The sequence below is a fragment of the Serinus canaria genome, chromosome 2 (genome assembly GCF_022539315.1).
Source record: "Serinus canaria isolate serCan28SL12 chromosome 2, serCan2020, whole genome shotgun sequence".
NCBI lineage: Eukaryota > Metazoa > Chordata > Aves > Passeriformes > Fringillidae > Serinus > Serinus canaria.
The window spans coordinates 132,081,476-132,100,553 of NC_066315.1; the positions used below are offsets into that span (position 1 = coordinate 132,081,476).

The 19,078-nt window shown below is 35.7% G+C and overlaps 1 protein-coding gene across 39 annotated transcripts in view; it reads left to right on the forward strand.

The window, feature by feature from the left end:
* The window catches only part of RIMS2 (regulating synaptic membrane exocytosis 2), a 448,889-nt gene that overhangs the window by 353,237 nt on the left and 76,574 nt on the right, over window positions 1-19,078 (forward strand). For 15 of the 39 annotated variants that reach the window (XM_050971294.1, XM_050971301.1, XM_050971291.1 and 12 more), the window contains one exon: window positions 6,113-6,213. The exons of 22 other annotated variants lie outside the window; for them this stretch is intronic. In XM_050971294.1, coding sequence (XP_050827251.1) covers window positions 6,113-6,213 — 101 coding nt within the window. Of the gene's footprint in view, window positions 1-1,110; window positions 1,147-6,112; window positions 6,214-19,078 lie in introns of all 39 variants that reach the window. 2 more of the 39 variants (XM_050971290.1, XM_050971289.1) reach the window with 1 other exon arrangement.

Sequence of the window (19,078 nt, forward strand, 5' to 3'; positions counted from 1 at the left end):
GAGTATGATTTCTCTCTGAATTTGACTTCACCCTCTGCTTTGATACCCATCTACAAAATGATATTTCCTTAAAATACAACAACTCTTGTTTTCTTCTTCAGTCTGTGTACTGTAAATTAGATCATAATTTTTTGAGCTATCCTCCACAACCAATAACTGGAAAATATTTAGTTCTAGCAATGCATACTATTTTTGGTGTGTAGCCTAGGGGCTGTTGCTCCATATTCATGGGATTGTTTTAATTGAATTTAATATAGTTTTGAAAAGGAAACAGAACCTACTTCAAAGTTAATGTATTTCTAATTAAAGTAATTTTCATTTGACTTGAAATTCTTTCATATTATTTACCAAAACTGGATTTCAGATTATTTATGGGCTGCCAAATTATTTGATAGGGATCCAATATATTTTCATTTCTTTGCGACAGATGAATGCCCTGAGCCATTTACAACCTTTGATATGTATTCAGAGTTGGCATCAGTCAGCTGAGTTTTTGTGCATGAACTGGGTTTCTGAGTATTGATTATAGTGTCTTTTGTTCTTCATAATTTTTAACTCTGAGACCAGTTACAGTAATATCATTATTAAACCTTTGAACCTGTAGAAGCTATGAGAATTAATTAAACCAATGAAGATTTAAAGTAATTGCCAAAACCCATTCTGATACATTCAATTTTTGTGCCTTAACCATTAGACTGTATCTTGTGTGTGCGCTGCATAAAACCTACAGCACAAGCAAATTTTTTTTTTACTTCTTTTTTTGTGTCATCCCGATTAAGGAAACTGGAAAGTGACTCTACCTGACACCTGCCTTGCTCTCTTTTTCTTGAGTGTGTTAATGATTCTGGAAGTGCACAAAACATCCATGGGTTCCCTTCAGCAAATGTTCAATAACAGTACACAAATATGTGCACTAGCATGCAGTGAATATGCCTCTAGATTTAGAGCACCATACTTGGTTGGTTGACTAAATTCTTCATGTTATATTAATTTGGTGAGTTTTGTTAATGTTTTCCTTTTTAATGCATTTTATATTACTTTTATTATTATTTCTGCATTTTTTTCTCTCCCCTTCTTTTTGCTTTACATATTGCTTTCATTTGTTTGTAGAAGAAAAGAAAACAGATCCAGAGAATGGGGATACAGGTAGGGTGACTTATTAAAAATATTTTTGTGTTTTTCCCTTAAATTCTTTGATCTGTTATGTTTGAGCAAATATGTAGCAAATAGTTGGAGTGCAATTTTTATGTATTTTACAGATTTCAAATAGACACTAGGAAATGGAATCTAAGAAAAGACTTTCCCAAATTTATTTCCTTTGCTATTTTAAGGGTGTCAAATAAGAAATGGTGAGAAATGGTAAGAAAGAGACCAGAATCAGCTAAATGCAGATATCATACACTTTAAGACCTCTGTTCTGTCCTCCCCTCTCCAGACAGAACATGTTCACCTGCACACGTTTTTCTGATGTATTAGAGGTTTCTGTTTTCCAAAATATCAGTCTTTATCAGACTTTAGTCCCCTCATCTGAGTTTTTCCCCCCACGCCTTAGTGGCTGTGCCTCCCAAATTTTCTATCCCTTTTGTTCATATGTCTTCAAAACTAAATCTGTTCTAATATTAAAAGGGAAACTTCACTCTTCTACCATACCAGATTCCCTTTAACTCTTTGTGCCATAGAAGCCTCACTGTACAGCAAACTCCTCTTCCAAACTCAGATCCTGCAATAGGATCTCCATCACCAGCATCACTAGGAACTAGAATGGTTTAATAAGTCCCACTGGAGAAGACCATGAAAGAAAGAATGAAAGAGCAGAGGTCCCAGCTGGTTTTATTTTGATTTTTAACCAGATAAGCTTGCCCTAGGCTGAGCTGGATGATAAGGCCAGTTTGTCCCTTTTCTCTGGTGTGGATCAGGCTATCAGCTGAAGAATCTTACCCTAGAGACTAGCCAGTAGTTGACCTGAAGAGCAAATAACAGTCTTTAGCTCTAGGCTGAATTCAATGATTGCTTATCTCCTTGTAAAACTGTGACTCAGTGAGAAGCTCAGGGGTTAGGAAAAGTTAGATATTAACCAAATCACTGATTACAGCTCTTCACTTTAGTGGTGAAGTAGCTGAATCTTATCTTGTTTCATCTTAGCTTATTTCAAGTTAAATCATAAAAATAATGGTTTTTATTTGAAGGTGAAGCAGTGATTTTAGTGCTTGTCCTGAGTCCTGTTGTAGGAATGGAATTATACAGCCACCCCCTAGACCATGGCAGGAATTATGTGGATCTTACCTTGACAGGGCTTATCCCTAGCTTCCACTTCAATAAAAGAATGAAGCAGAGTTTCTTTTTCTACTATGTTTAATAAGTAATAGTAGTTACAGTTCAAGCTGGCTGCCTCTTATTTGGGGCCCTGCCTGTTGCTTGTTACTGGATTTTATAGTCTCTATAGGTAACTTCATTTTCTGATTGCACTCCTGCTCCTACAATCCTGTTTGTAGCATCTGGGGTCTTCTATTTACTCCCACAGCCTCCAGGCACCCTTTTGTCTGTGACTTGAGAAATTCCCCTACTTTTGTTAACAAAATATCCTATAGCCAAAGTAGAAATTATAGTTCATTGTCTAGTGGTGACATTTCCATAGGTAAAAACAAGCATCACATTCATGTGGCCCAAGGTTTAATTTACTGTAGTCACTGGAGCTAAGCTGTGGCACAGCAGTCTCACTGCAGTCCTTGTGGATCTGAGAGATTACAGGGCTGCACTGCACAGTGCTTCTGTGCTAACTCTGGCATCTCAGGAGTCTTTGCTCTGTAGTTATATTACTTTCCCTCAGCACATTCTCTTCTGAAAATATGGGGAATAGCTGGTAATGAGTCAGCAGTGTCTGTCAGCCAGGAATTACCTTGTGCCCATGAAAACCCCACTGAACTAACCTTCAGGCCATGGGTTTTTAATGCAGAGAGTTCAAAACAACCAAAACTCCAGAATGTTGCCTACAGTGCAATGCCTCCAGTTATGTCTGGTGAGCAGCACCAGGCTTTGTTCTTTCCTTCGGTCTTAATTTTTGGTGTTCATATGGCTGGAATTTTAGTCTCTCATTGGATATTTCTGTTGGAGGCACAACTGCTGTTTATAAGCAAAATTCTGGAAGGATGTTCATGAAGAAATGAACTCATTTTACCTTGCCCAAATTTGGTTGCATACACTTTGATATGTTGTGGCAGGACTTCAGTATATCAGAAGCAGCTTTAACTTTTCTAGCCACAGTCTTTATAGTTCTGAAAATGTGCTGTACTGGGCTCCAGCTCAGGATCTAATGACACAAGAGCTCAGTCAGCCCTTGTCATTCAGGTGTGTGAAAGCTTATGCTCCTACATTTTAACTAACCACTGTTGATAACTAATGGTTAGATTCAGGTTAGTTCTGATTTGTTGCCACATGCTCCATGAACAGCTCCTGCCTGCTGTGGAGTCCTTAGGGTAGGACCAATGTTCTGCCTTGGTTACCAAACTCATGTCAAAAGCTGAAGCTTTAATGCACCCAGACAGTTACTGAGCTCTCTAGAAGTATTTTCTTCTCCTGATAAACCCTCCCACGCAGGTGTGAGCTAGGCAGAGGTTTGCCAGCAGAAGTGGAGGTGATGATAGCCCTGCATTCCCAGCACTCGGTGGGACACAATTTCATGCCATGGGAATGGGAAGTGCCATGACACTCTCCAGCCTTTCCTGCTGCCATGCAGGTCCCAGCTGCATCTGGCTGCAGTTCCAGTGAGCTCAGCCCCGGGCACACAGTGACCCTGCACTCTCTGCATGTCACTTCCATGCACAGCAGAACCAGAGCTTTCTGCTGCTTCATGACCTATCCACTGCCCTCGGGTTTTCCTCTTTTTGCTCATAACTGAATTCACTCACTTGTTAAAGACAGTTTCAAAAACACAAAGGAAGTTAGATTTTCCTTTAATAAGATTTTATGGGAACTGAAATTTTTTTTTTCAATATTTTTCTGTTTTGTTTTTCTCTTGAGAAAAAAAAAGCTACAAATTTTATTTGTTTTGTTGCAGAGGACTCACACCAAGGCCTTATATCTAATGCTTCCTTTTGAATGGCATATTTTGTGCATATCATAGGCAATTGGATTTGTGGAAATCTAACTTTCACTTTGCCAACTGATCATGGATAAGAATTGATATTTATGCTCAGGAATTGTTATTTCTTCACTTGCTCTTTCCTGAAATTTGGCAGAATGTCTGGAGACAAAGAAAACGTGCCATGATTTCATATTAAAACATAAGAAAAATTGAAAAAAATGTCCCTTTTTGTGAAAATTGTCTCCTTTCTTACATTATTGAAAAATGAAAATAAGATTTTGATTTCAGCAAAAGATGATTTCTTTGAGAGGAGGCTGGAGTCTTTTACTTCAAAAAAAGTATGTGTTACTTCTGTCATTGAAAAAGGAAAATATTTTCGAGTGTAATTTTTATTTTCAAGAGACAAAAAAATTAGAGCTTTTAAAACTAGATCTTAAAAAATTCACTTCATCTTAATTATAAATTGACAAACACTTGTACGGGTTCTATAATGGTTGAGGAATATTATGATAAGAAAAATGAACTGTATTTTATTTTAGAAATTTTCATCTGTTGCTCTCTTTTTTATTTTATTTCTCCCTATTAAAAACATTTATTCTTTCTCATTATTTTTTCTTCATTTTAATTTCTCTTAGAATTTTTGATGAAGTCTTTTCTTTCATGTTGTTGTAGGGTGTAAAGATAGAGACTTAGAATACAAAAACTAGAAGCCAAAGTGCTTATAAAGAACAGAACAGCTTAGTGTTTTTGCTTTCCCACTTCCTTTTACTTCCTCTCCTTCCAGATTTCCTATGAAGTGCCACAACATCTACCTGGCAGCTCTCATAGTTTGTGCTACTACCCCTATTGTTCTAAAGAAAGAAAACACAAAGCTGAGAGGCCCAGGTTGTCTGCCAAGCCCCACTTTGCTGTTAGATCATGATGAACAACTGAGGTTTAGAGTTTAAACCAGGTTTCTGTAGTACGCTGGCATCTAATATTCCCATCTCAGTTCCATAAAAGCAGTCCATATTGCTCAATACTTACAATATACAGAAACTTCTGTTTATGATTAGTAGGATTCTGAAATTTTTTATCTTGGACAACTTTTGCATTGAAATTATGGATATTTTAAGACAAATGTAATTCAAAATGAATGCTTTTTAGCACTCGGTGGATAATGTTTATTCTTGACTTATAACAGGTTAAAGTGGAAAAGAATCATACTTATGTGTGTATGGGAGCTAATTATATTTTGTTTGGAAATCTTTTCTGAGCTGTTGTCTTCCTCTCATTTTTCTATTTCTCAATCTTCCACCTCATCTTTGGCACTTCCTTCTTATTTGACATTTTAAATGGTGGTACAGTACCAGTTTGTTGAAAGCAGCTACTGCCTGAGTCATGAGTGAGACTAAAGCTAATCACATATGTTATCCAAGATGAGTGAATCCTGGAACTGTTCTTGAAGCTGTTTCATTAGAATTTAATACAGTGATGCCACTGGGTGGCTCTTTAAGATTCCTTTAGTCATTCTTTGCATTTTTTTGAGCATACTAAGAATATACTCAAATAGTAAATGGAAGGTCTGCTGGTCCTTGGTGGTTACTTGATTATTAATTTGATATGTCAGACTATGATAAATGCAGAACAAGAATCTCTTCCCAAAATAAGCAGGTTATCTTTGCATTCCTCCTTATTAAATAAAAGACTCAATTTCTCTTGAATATTCTTAAAATAGTAAAATTATATCCTGTGGAAACAGCGTGTTTCATTTATATTGATTTTTTATCACAAAGTTGGCTTCATTTGAATTGTGTAGATAATACAACATTTATTAAGATTCTGCTGAAATACTTACCTGCTATTTTCCTCCTGTTACAACTTTTTTGGTTTTCTGCAAGATCATAATTCAGGAAATTACATGCAAGGAACTTTAGTAAATCAAATTTCATCTCTTTCTGTTAAAACTTCCATGAGCATAATTTTAACTTCGAAAATGATGACTGCTTGTGTATTTATTTTCTTTTTTTCATTCTGTTTTTAACTTAACAGGTGCACTGGATGTAGAAGAAAGGAATCGCCAAATGAAAATGAGCAAGTACAAACAGGTAGCAGGATCAGATTCCAGGCTGGAACAAGATTATCATTCTAAGGCAAGGGAGTTTTGTTTTGAAAAGCAACAAAATATGCTAAACTGAAATATCCAACATCCTATTAGAAAGTAATAGATGAGTGCCAGGTTGTTTCTTCAGTAAAAGCTTCTTATGTGTCTATAATAAAACTTTCGAAATGTGCAGCAAAACTCTTGACACACAGTGCTCTTGATTATTAAAATTTAAGAAGGATAAGTTAAAGCAAATGAAAGAAGCAATGTAATTGTCTATCAGAATGAACAATAGTGTCATGATTTAAAAACTCAGAGAAGGAAAAAAGATGTTTATTGAGTGACAGATGGCACGAGAGCTATTGAAACTTGTTCATGGCATTCATATAGTTGAGCAGAGAGCTATCTTGATCTATTGAAAACTGGAAGATACAGTGTGGCTTAGTTTAATAGTGGCTTTTTAGTGCTTGGAAAAGTATTTTATACACTAGCAAAAGCTTTTACCCCAGCTGTGGCAGATTGCCAAGAATCTGAAAATCTACACAGTAGTATAACCTTAAATATACTATCCAAAATTTCCTGCTATCAGGAACAGGGTCATGTCATATAGAGTATGTTAATTAAAATACTCAAGATATTTTCAATTTAAATTTCTATTATGCAAAAATAATTTAGTGTCCTCCAAAAGACTTCATTAATTGAGGTCATGTTTTAAGTGGAAAACACGAGACTTCTGACCTATAAAATTTGGCTGAGGAAAAGATATCTGGTTTAGACATTTATTTCCATGTCATTTTTCCTTGCTCCCAGGATTGGCAAAGCTACTGTAAAATGAGACATTTAGTATTTGAATGCAAATAAACCATCACATTTATTAATTATTAACTATTATTATAATTAATTATTTGTTTACAGATAATTTAGACTAATACACTTCATATAATTACTTTCTAGAATATACATTTCAGTGGGGGAAAATAGAAGTGCTTTAGCAAAGTCCATTTCCAAATGGAAAGCCCTACTAATGAAAATAGATTTGACAAAACCAAGACCATGAAAACGGCTTAAGATACTTTAAAACTCTGTGGATGTGCTGCATGGTTATTTGGGTATTTTGCAAATGTAGTTTTAACTGCACAAGGCATAGGAATGTTTATTAATGTGTAAGAGGGACTTGGATACTGTTGTGTTTAGCTGTGTTTTTATTCTGACACTTCTGGAAAGCCTTTCTATATTGTTGGCTTTGAAAGGTGCTGCCTTTGAGAGATGAGCGTAATACTGTGAGTGGACCTTATCGTAAGTGTTGTGATTGTATGTACCCCAAAAATATGACTTTATGTATTGTATGTACAACCAGACTTAATCTGCTGATTTTCCTGCTCCCTCGATGCTTAACTGAAATGTGAGTCAGAAGTAGGACTGGTGCAGATTAAATTGGTTCTCATGTAAAGGAGTGAGATAGAACAAGACTACCTAAGGAAGTATTTACTACCCTTGTTTTTCCATTTCACCTACACCATACTACTGGGCATCACTCTACATCTTTATCTTTTTAATTAAAGTTTTGCCTTCAGTATCATTGGAATGTATTAAAGAGGAAAATTATAAATGGAATTATTTGATGAATATGGTGGTTTATTTATTGCACACATCAATCAATGTCTCCAGAAATAAACAGTTAATTTATTCTTCTGCTTAAGTGTAGTTTCAGTACTTGAAAGTGAGTTTTTTATTCTATCAATGAACCTGTGGAACTAGACACTGAATATTCACATATATGCAGTAATTCAACATGCTTCTTAAAATTGTGTAGTTTCAAAGCCATGTGAGAACCATAAATCTCATAAGCCATATGAGATTTCTGTCTTCACCTTTTTACTACCATTGCTTCAATTCCTCTTAATTAAATTCCTATATTATCTAGAGACAGAAAACAAGTAAGTAAAATTTATCTACCTGGTTTCTACAAAAATTCTTTAGAAATCATGAACTGAAACATGAATGTTGAATGCTGACTGTAATGTTCTGTACAGTGACTTTGGTTTTTTTTAGACTTCTCATGGCACTCATGAGTGCCATGCCTGAGAAAAATATCATTAAGTAGGCATTAAGCCACATTCAGAAACGCCAGCACATAGAATTGTTTTTTACCTTTTCTATTTCCTTCTTTAAATGGAAGTCAACAGGTCAACAGCATCTTTATGTCCCTCTTGATTACTTTAACTTAAGAAAAAATATCCACTATCTTTCTTGCTGAGAAGGCAAAAGCTATAAAAATAGAAGTTCTATTAAATATGAAATATTAAAATAGGCCCCCTGTGTTGTATCTCTCTAGCTTTGTTCTACCTGTGGAAGCCAGTACTAGAGGCTTTAGAGGAAGGTACATACCCTTCTGTGGTGCATAGTCATACATTTAGAAGTTTGTGAGAAAAGTTTAATTCCAGATCTCAATGTTCTTAGAAGCTGCTGAAATATGAAATTTATCCCCCTTATATTTTTTCATCAGGATTGATAAAGATTGTATTTCTATTATTCTTATACATGCCTCATTATTTTTGGAACAAGAATTATTCTGCTTCCATAATATTTTGTATTTATTAGTTTAGTAGAGAGCAAAAGATATTTCCTTGAATAAGTTCCTTCAGAAGCTGCTGAAGTATTGTTTCAGGACAGACATATGGAAAGCAAGTAATATATTAACTTTCATATAAATATTTACAGCTAAGCAGATGAGAGAAAAACATTGTAGGCACTAAGGATGAGGTAAATAAATTTTTGGTATTGGAACAACTATTTATTTCTGCTTATTGGGTATTAGTAAACTTGCACTAAATAGGATATATATTAAAGTCTGAATTGCAGTGCTGGTAGATGCTGACTTAATGGAAAACATGAATTGTGGAAATAAAGAAGAAATGCTCAGTAGCACAAGAGTGTTCCACCAGAGGCAAAATTAGCCATTTACCATACTGTGCCTCTGCAACCCCAGCCTGATTTGTGTAATTTCCCTCCAGAATCTTCTTGTGACTAGTTTATTGTTTAGCATAGGAGCTAAGCTTCTCAGTTCTAAATTACTAAGCAAGATGTACTCTGCAGAGGGAAGGGCAAGGTGGGAGCTGAACGAGCCACATGCTGGACTCCCACAGTTCACATTTTGTAGAGCTGGCTTTTGGAGTGACTTCCCAAACTACCTCATCAAACCTCCCTGAACCTCTCTGCCTTGATTCCTGCTTTTTACTCCCACCATTCTGGCAAACAAATTGGTAGTGCTGTGTTTGGTGAGAAGCATCTTCCTCTGGCCATTCCCACCAGTGCTCAGATACAGGAATTCCTGCTGACAAATTGAGGATGGAGGATGTAAGAAATCCTGTCATTCCTCTCTCCTTGCCCCATGACTAGAACATGCACAGTGGATCAGCTGAGGAGAGTTAAAAAGCTTTGGTGTTACTGAGTAAAAAAGAGAGAAGATATTTCATGTATAAAGAGCCCTAGAAATGTTTGCAATCAGTGTGAAATGAAGAGAGAATTCCATTAACTTGGGCTAATGTTAGCCACTACAGAGAAGTCTGGTCACTGATGTCAAACTAAAGGGAGCTGTATTTATGCAGGAGTTGCAGCAGTGAAAAACTATGGCTTTCTTTAGGAACAAAGGTAAAACAGAGACTGACAACTAGCTGACACACATTTAAACCTCTTTGTATCTTGAGACTTGTTTTATTTGTTTTATTAGGAAAAAAATAATGACCTACAAAAAGGCAGAGCAATCCGGTTACATAATATAGCAATTAGTAATAATCAGTAATGTAGTAATTAGCAAGAGAGTCTGTTAGAGCAACAAGGAATAAATTTGGGATAAAAGAGGTAAAAGAGAAGATAAAAACATGGGGTTTTTTTGCTGAACAAGCTTATTTAACCAAATGTAGAAAAGACTACGTCAAATACAGAATAATACAGAGCATCAAAGAGGATTTCCTAACTCCACCTTTAATGATTCATATTGATTATAAGACTGAATCTTGCTGCATCATCAGAGATATGTAAAGCTGCATTTCCTGATAATCAATAAGCACAATTCAAGTTTTACATACAAGCATAATTCTCTGTGTTTGGTGTAGGAGAATAGTACAATCAGGCACACTAGCATGCTAGTTTGTGATCTTCTAGCCTGGTAACAAGACCAAGACAAATCAAACTGTGGAAGAGTCAAGCATTTGTTTAGGTTTTTGAGTAGTGTAGATGCAGCGTGCAGACACAGAACAGCTGCAGCTCTTCAGAATGAGACACTTTGATTCAGCAGTGAATCAAGTACAATCCTAGGGGATTTCTGTGTGAGAGAATGTGAAAAAGGTAAGATCTGGAGGTGGAAGAGGATGAATTTGAACACCTCAGAAGCAGATCTTAATTGTAAGGTGTTGTAAAGTGCAAAAGCACTGCCAAGAGTTGCCTTTTCTCTCTGAAACCTGCAGTAAGTAGTTTTGCCATGGGTACAGCTACATGCAGAATCCTTTGACCTTTGCTGTCAATGGAAAGTTTTCATGTAATGGTGTTTTGGGAATCCCTTTGTCTCCTTTAGAATCAAAGCAGAGCAGTACACAGAGCAGCAAAGAGTGCTAGCAGAAGCACTTGCCACCTTTCTTCTTGAAATGCTCGTGGAGAAGGGAGTTAAACAAACATTCAACTAAAGGGATATTGGGAACTTTGATATTTGGCTGCATATAAGATGTATTTGATTTGTATTGGTTTTATATTGACAACTGTTTCAGAGTTCTTGGAGGATCATGAGATGCCCAGTAATAACTTGACAATTTATGACAATTATGAATATACCTCTTTGATCTATAATTGTTTCTTACAACTGATGCTGTTAAAGATGTAATTAGAAATATTCAAAATAGTAAATACAAAATGGAGGCTACTTACATGTCCATATGCCCTCAAAGCAGTTAATAAATTGTTTTGTATATACTTCTTTTTAATATACCAGTTTAAATTTTAAAATTTTAAGTATCTGAATAAAACTTGGAGAAACAAAATAATTCTAAAGGAGCTGTGCTGGAGAATAGTTAAGAAAGCAAAGACTAACACAGATAAGACCACACACAAATATTCAGTGCAGCAAATTTCTGTAGGATGCCCATAGAGCTAAGGGCCTTGCCAGTAGAATTTGGTAGGCTTACACAGGGAATGGCACTGTGTGGTTCCCTGCACCTTCCCATTGCCCATCCCCACACCACCAAGCTCTTGTCTTCAGAAAATAAACCAAACACCAATTAGACCAACTGAGAACTTCCCAGGTGAGGAAACATTCTACTCATTGCCTGTTCCATGGCTTTTATGCTTTCCTATGGATTAATGAGCATTGTTCTTTGGGCCAGAAACTTGGCAGCTCTGCCAGCTGGTCTGGAGGGACAGGTCCTGTCACTGCCAACAGCCTGTGGGTGCTCAAGTCATCTAATCCATCACTCATGTATGTGTGTGATCTGTAATGAATTTTACTGGTCAGTGGCAGAGAGTCTCTCTGGCCCATAGTGCTGGTAGCATTTATATTTTCAATCAAGTATTTTATTGTATTTTTAATATAATTTTTTTTAATTGCTGAAATGGAAGTTCTGGTTCCTATAAGTAGAGGATTTAAAGCTCAATTTAAGTTTAAGACTTAAAAATATATCTAGATGAAACAGATTCAGAATTCTAGAATTGAACTCTATATGCATGGTAATGTAGAAAATACCTCTTCTTTAATAATTTCTGTTTTTATCAAACTGTATTTTGCAGATGTGTTAGAATTCATTTAGTGATTTTGAGTATAGATATGGGTTGCTGTGACTTGTAGTATTTTCTTCTTCAGTAAAAGGTGTGCAAACTCTTAGAAAGTATTTCTGTTGCTGTCATTTTTCTTTTTCATTGAGTTCAAGCACTATTTTAATTTTTTTTGGCTTTGATAATTTCTCAATTTATTTTTTTAATCTTGAGTATCCCTGTCTCTATCTGAAATTTAGGGTATTTTTAATTGTAATACTGTGATTAACAAAATTACTGCATTCACATATGATGATTGTGGCTGAAATTTAAACATCTGAAAGGAGACTGATGCTGGCTGTCTTTAGCTGTCAACAGGTATTTTCTGTTGTCACATTTTCTTAGATTTTGTGTAAGCTTCTATTAATAATCATATTTAGAAAGGAGAGGATAATACATTATAGAGTGTTATTGAAGTACCTTATAACTTTACAATGAATCTCAAAGAGAAAAAATGACCCCGAAGTTAAAAAAAGCAAACCCATCATTTTATTTTGGCTCTGAATTTTCATTAGTTATAGGAGTCTACTAGGGAAAAAAAGGACTTTTCTATTGCAGAGAATTGGGTTTCCATTAAAAAAAGCACAAATTCTAACTGTAACACAGTCCTGTGTTTTATAGGGATGAGTTAAATATTCTTTTGCAAAGAGCAAGTATTTTCAAGAAAAAGTTTTAGTAAGCACATATGTATATCTATTATACAGCAAAGTTTATATCAAAAGCATTCTGTAAAAGCCAAGTTCAATTGAGCATTGTAACCATTCCATTAATAATCACATTTTAAACTCACCTGGGAGATGTTTAGATCAACTTCCATCCAGAGCAATCACTGCAATCTCTTAAATCCTTTTATCCTTTTTATAATATAATTTATTTTCCTTTCTGAATGGCTTTGTATGGACAAGTGAATTGCTAAACTGTCAGTCTTTTGGTTCAGAGCCACTGTCTTTTAACAGTAAACTCAGTTATTTCTGTGTACAGTTTTTATCTGAATTTAAGCTGTAAGGTTCCAAGATGCTATTGAACTAAGTGGCAATTAGTGTGCAAAATACTGTGACTATGCTTGAATTAATTATTTTAGTTGTTCTGAAACTGATGTTAGGCTGATAATATGTGAGAAAATCTACAGAAAAAAAAAAGAAAAAAATTAACTCAGAAATATGTTTTTAATATCTAGGTGCCAAGGTGTGGGATTCAAAAATGGAGAACATATGAAGTTAATTGAATTGCTGCAACAATCAGGGAACTCTGAAAAATTGGAATAATAATCTATGATAACATTTATCAACCAGTGTGTGCTACTTAATTCTGTGCCATGCAAATATGTACAAAAAAGTCATTATTCACATTTGAAATACAAAAGAACAGTGGCTCCATGATGGAGAGAGGTTTGCTAGATCAATCTGCTAGATGCCAGCCTTGAAAAATCAAGGAAATTGTGGTACACACTTAAGAGGGAGAGACCTGAAATCTCAGTGCAGGGTTTGCACAAAGCCTGCTTAAATGTGTAGGATTCAAACTGAACCATAGAATCATAGAATGGCCTGAGCTGGAAAAGACCTTACAGGTCATCTGCTTCCTGTCTCCCTGCTTTGGGCAGGGACACCTTCCACCAGATCAGGCTGCTCAAAGCTCCACTCAGCCATGTCTTGATTATTTCCATGTATGGGGCATCCACAATTTCTCTGGTCTACCTGCTACAGTGCCTCACCACCCTCACAGTAAAGAATTTCTTCCTAATATCTTATCCATTCTTTCAATTTAAAGCCATTACCCCTCATTCTATCACTACAGGCTCTTGTAGAAAAGTCCTTCTCTATAATTTTTTGCTGAAGGCTTCTGTAAGGTCTTCCTGGAGCCTTCTCTTCTCCAAACTGAAGAAGCAGGACCTTTGTCTCCTTCACAGAGGGTGGCTCAGAAGGGACAGAACACTCAGATTTGCAGGCAGGAATGCTGGCTGCACCCTCACCTCACACCCCTCCTGCCCTGCCCAGCTCCAGGAGGTGCTCCTGGGACAGCAGCCCCAGAGAGCTGCTCCTGTGGTTTAGCTGAGCACCCCTTAGAGGAAAGATTTGCCCAGAGTTTATTCTTATAATTTGTGACTCTGACTATAATAGTGTTTTAGTGGTGTGGATGTTTTATTCACATCTGGGAATGTGAATTTATTAAATAGGTTGATTTTCTTTGATAGCAACCCTAAAATTATCAATGAAAATTCAACCAGCTTATCAACTTTTTTTCCAAGCAATAGGTTTGTGGTTTTGAGGATTCTTTGCTAGTTGTTACATGGGAAAGAATGCTATGTGTGTGTGTCTATCAGATTTCTCTGTGGATTTTTGATTCTTATTTTAGTAAGTACCTTAACTACCTAAACTCTTTTCATGAATATAACTTCATGAATATAACTTCATGAAGCAGGTGCTTCAAGCACCTGTACTGCAAGTAGCTCATATGAAGGATTTAGAGAGATGTACCACAGAGCCATTATTCTGAAAAAAGTGGTTCTGCACAATGGAGCTAACCAAAGTAGGGTCAGGACCTTGGAGTCTTAGCATTGGGAGGGTTTTGTAAAGCCTCAATGCCTTCAACACAACTCACAGTGACAATGTTACTAAGACATGAAATTACCTCTGTGTCCTTTCTAACCTGTGGTTTTTTTTACTGTTGTTTCTGGGAACTAAAGGCTTTTCTTACATGATTGTTTAGTGCTGGGAAACTGAATATTTTCTTTAGTAATTTATCAGGAGGAGTATTATCCTTCTTCTGCAGATGGAAATCATTGTTTTACCAGAGATTTCATTGATAGTCTGGAGTCAGTGAATAGTAGCAGGAAATAACACAATTTTGTCTGAGGTTCTCTTTGTTCTATCACAGTAAAATTATTCTGATATATCTTTTTTCTTCAAACTGTGTAAAATCCTTGAAGGGTGTTATATTTGTTGCATCATTTAGAGCATCTTAGATACATTAATTTCAGAGAAGCAGGATACATAATTCTTTTTCTGCTCTCTCTTGAGTGACATATGCCACCAGGTAAAAAACAATTCTGGTGATTTGCATAGTTCTGCAGTTTAATCTGAAACTACTAGCTAATTAATAATCTGTGACCTTTAATTAGCATCTGATTTTCTATTAACAAAATTCAAAACACCGTGACATAGAGTTCTGTAAGTAAGGGACAAAAACTTAAATTCATTTCTGGCTGACTCTGAGTTTCAAGAATTGTAAAGAAGCAGATTGGGTGATATCTAGGAGACATTTTAAAATGTTACCTTTCCCTCATCTAAGCTAGTTTCTAGTCACATAAATTTGGGAAATATTATGCTAATGCTATTCTTAGGAATCATTTATAAAATGAAAATAACTTCAAGATCTGAAGTTATTCTAAGAATTCATAGACATTAAAGATCTTCAAAAACGTTTACAGAAGTTTTGATCTCAGAATAGTTCTAATCTAAGTACCTGTCTTCTGAAATGAACCAAATTCCTCATGTGGTTTCAACTGATATTTTTTAATTGTTTCTTTTCTGCAAATGTTATGTATTATTGCCCTACTGTTTCAGTGGTTTCTGTGGTGAGGATGAAATTGTAAATAATATTAATAGATGTGGCATGTTTTCAGTAAAAGTAAACTCAGATTAACCTTACAAGCAAGCAGAGGTAGATCACAGTATTTAAAATGAGATATGGGAGACAGAAGTAGTAAATGTTTTCAAATTACTCCCTCAAGGACAATGACTGAGAGAAAAAGAGAGTTCAGTTTTTCTGATCTGTAGGGGCAGTTTGCTCAGGATCTCCCTGCAGCATTTTTTTTCCTAGTTGCAATAAAACAAGAGTAAAGCTGCTGAGGAAATATATTTTAGACAAAATAAAGTTTTCTAAGCTGCACACCTTGTTTATGGATTGATAAGGAAATGATGGTATCTATATCCTGCAGATTTGTTCATCCTTGTTCTGAATCAACAGAAAATTTTAATGGAAGTTATCAGCTGAGCTTAAATTTTCTTATTGTGCAGAGATTTTCCAAGATGCATCCTAACAATCAGTGAAAACAAAACATTAAGGAAGAAGATTATGTCAAGTCCCCTCAAATCATGCTTGATTTTGATTTATCTCCTCTGATATCTATGCATTTAAGTACTTGGAAAATGAAATCATAGATGTATAAAGATATATTTATATCCTGTTCTTGAACAATTGTGGCCTTAGGCACCTCTGCTTACAGGAATAAGCACTCACCAGATGGCCATGTGTCAATCCAGCTGTTCTCTTCAGCATGAATTCTTTTGAAGGTGCTGTGTCCCAGGACAAATTTGGTGAAAGGCATATTAAATGTTACATAATGAAGGTAGGATTAAGGGGAAAGTTTGTATTTCTGCTCTTAAGCCATCAGGTATGCTGAAACAGTTAACAGGCTTTTGGGTTGAAATCAAGTGTAATGCAATAGAAATTCTGTGACAAGAAAAGATACCTTGCCATCTTTTTATTTTATTTGTACTTATTTTCAGGAGACTGAAGGACTGAAATCAAATTATGGAAATAAAGTTTAAAATCCAGGTTAATGTATAAAAAATGCATAAACTGCAAATGATTTGATGTCTTAGCTTGCATTTGCAAAGTAACATCTCAAAGAAGCCCAAATTAGGTAGAACAACCATAGACAAAAGAGGGTTTTTTGAAACAGGAATTCTGCCTTGTTACTCCCTTTAAAAAATAGGCTGTTGACTGCATTCCAGGACTATATGAAATGCAAAAGTTTTTGAGCGCAGTGGTAGGAGAAATGGCACATGAACCCCTTGAGGAATGGAAACAAATACAGGAAGCATGCTTTGACTCATTTTATCCAATGTGAGAAGGATGTACTGGTGTTAGAAGACCAAAAATGAGCAGAAAAAACAGAGTTATCACTCAAACTGGACCCATTAAGCAAGTGTAGGCTCACCAGGCTGTCCTACAAACATTCTGAAGTTCAACAGGAATTAAAGCAGTGGAGATATTGTTAAATATAATTGCACAGTAAAGTGGGATGCCCCTGGATACCTGTTTTTTGCAATTGCCCTGACTTGAACAGTCCAGACTTCTTACAGTGAACTGTGTCCATGATGATTCATCTTTAGGAGTCTTGACATGGTGCTGTGGATTGCTAAAGGATTGCTGGTGTCTATTTTAAATAAATTTTCTGCCTTCTTCATAAGAAGAATAGTTAATGTGTGGCAGTCAAAAAGATTCAGGGAATGTGAGAAGATGTACTTTAGAGTTTATTACTCACCACCACATAGCCAGACTGTGGACCCATTTCTGTAAATGAAACTTGGTAACTGACTTTGCCCTGTTTTAAATAGCAGTTAAAATTCTGGTGGAGATCAACAATATGAAAGGGAAATTGGATAGTAAATGTTTCAAAGAAATAATTGGAAGGTTTTTGTTTTATTTTCCATTTTGTATAATTTTCTGAATTCCTTTCACATGGAAAAGGGGGAGTGATTGTTGGATATCCTAATACCCTTAATTATGATTGCAAGCTTCTTCCTTTGAAGCTCTTATTTGTTCACCTTCATATTAGATAGACTCATATTTCTTCAAGATCTTGGCTTTTTTTCAAGAACTGTTGGGAATATTTTGGCTAGAGAAATACATTCTGTGATTCACTTATAATTTGATACAAGCATCAGTTCTTGGACAAGCTGAAGTTCATCCACAGGGCACATAAAATTTTCTATTCCTTGCAGCTTATATGGTCAATTATAGCTGTTTCACCCTAGCCATGTGCTGTACCTGGGTCTCTCTTTTGCCTCAATTAATCTGTCAGAAACAAATTTATTATTCCAGCTGTCAAAACTTCTCCTAAATGTCTCAATTGCCCTGATAAATAATAGAAAGCAGTTACCTTCACTTTTAAAGATGATGTCTGGTTATCTAGTAGATGAGGCATATCACCAAAGGGGTCCATGGTATTTCTGTGGTGTTGTGTCCCATGCTTCAGTTATGTTTATGATTTGATGTAGAAGCTCTCTCTATGTGTAATTATTTTAAGGTAGCTTTTGATGAGATATTATGAGTCACCTGCTTGGCCATCAAAACCCTATATTTTCACTCCAATAAGTAACACATCTTATATTGCCTTTTCAGAATTTTTTGTGGTGATGATTATAATTATTCCTCTCTTGACTTATTTGTCCTTTACTTTATCTTAAACAACAGTTTTTCACCCTCTGTGTTTCTCAAAGAAGAGACGGGATTTTAAACAATGACTTTGTGATTTTGAACAGTCTGTAATAATGTGGTAACCTTATATATTCCAGCAGAAAGTTTGCAGTTCTCTCTCCTTGCAATTTTTTTAAATGTGGTCCTGACTTAAAGTAAGATTAAATAATAATATTTAGCTCCCTAGACTAGATGAAAGTATATTTGTGAATTAATTCTGCATCAATATCAGCTTGATTTCAGAACAGGCATTAGTGCAGTTGAAAGTAGAGGTTGCCTTGATATTCCAAAAATCATATTACATGAAAGAAATGCATGAGAGGAAAAGCTGCTTGGTGTTTAAAAATTACTGCTGGGATAAATTCTTTTGTAGGAAGACAAATTTGTTGTCAAGCTAATTTTCAAGCTCACCTAAAGACACAAATACTTAAGAGCTGCCTTACTGCTTCCTACCTTACCAAATATTTACAGGGTCTGTAAGTTGTCTTGAAGTAATGCCAGAATATTTTATAGTGCTCCCCTGTATTTATATAACATTGTGCATTTTTAAAGTTGTTTGAAAAATTACACCATATGCAAACATATGTGAAGCTGATGATTTTTTGTCTTTTGATTTGGCTTGCCTCTGGACTACTTCCTCTAGATTGCCTGTTGTCCCTAGGCACTGATATATTGGTGACTTCTGTATTACTTCTGCCCTTGAAGTTTTAACTTCAACTCCTGGATCACCCTGAGTAATTTGGGTTGGAAAGGACCTCAAAAGCTGTCTAGCCCAACCCTCAGCAGAAATCCAAGGCAAGGTCAGTGTGACATCAATACAGGTTCCTCAGGGCTTTAACTGGTCAGGTCTCAAAAATATTCAAGGCTCAAAACTGCCCAACTTTTCTGGGTAACTTGATCCATTACTTTAC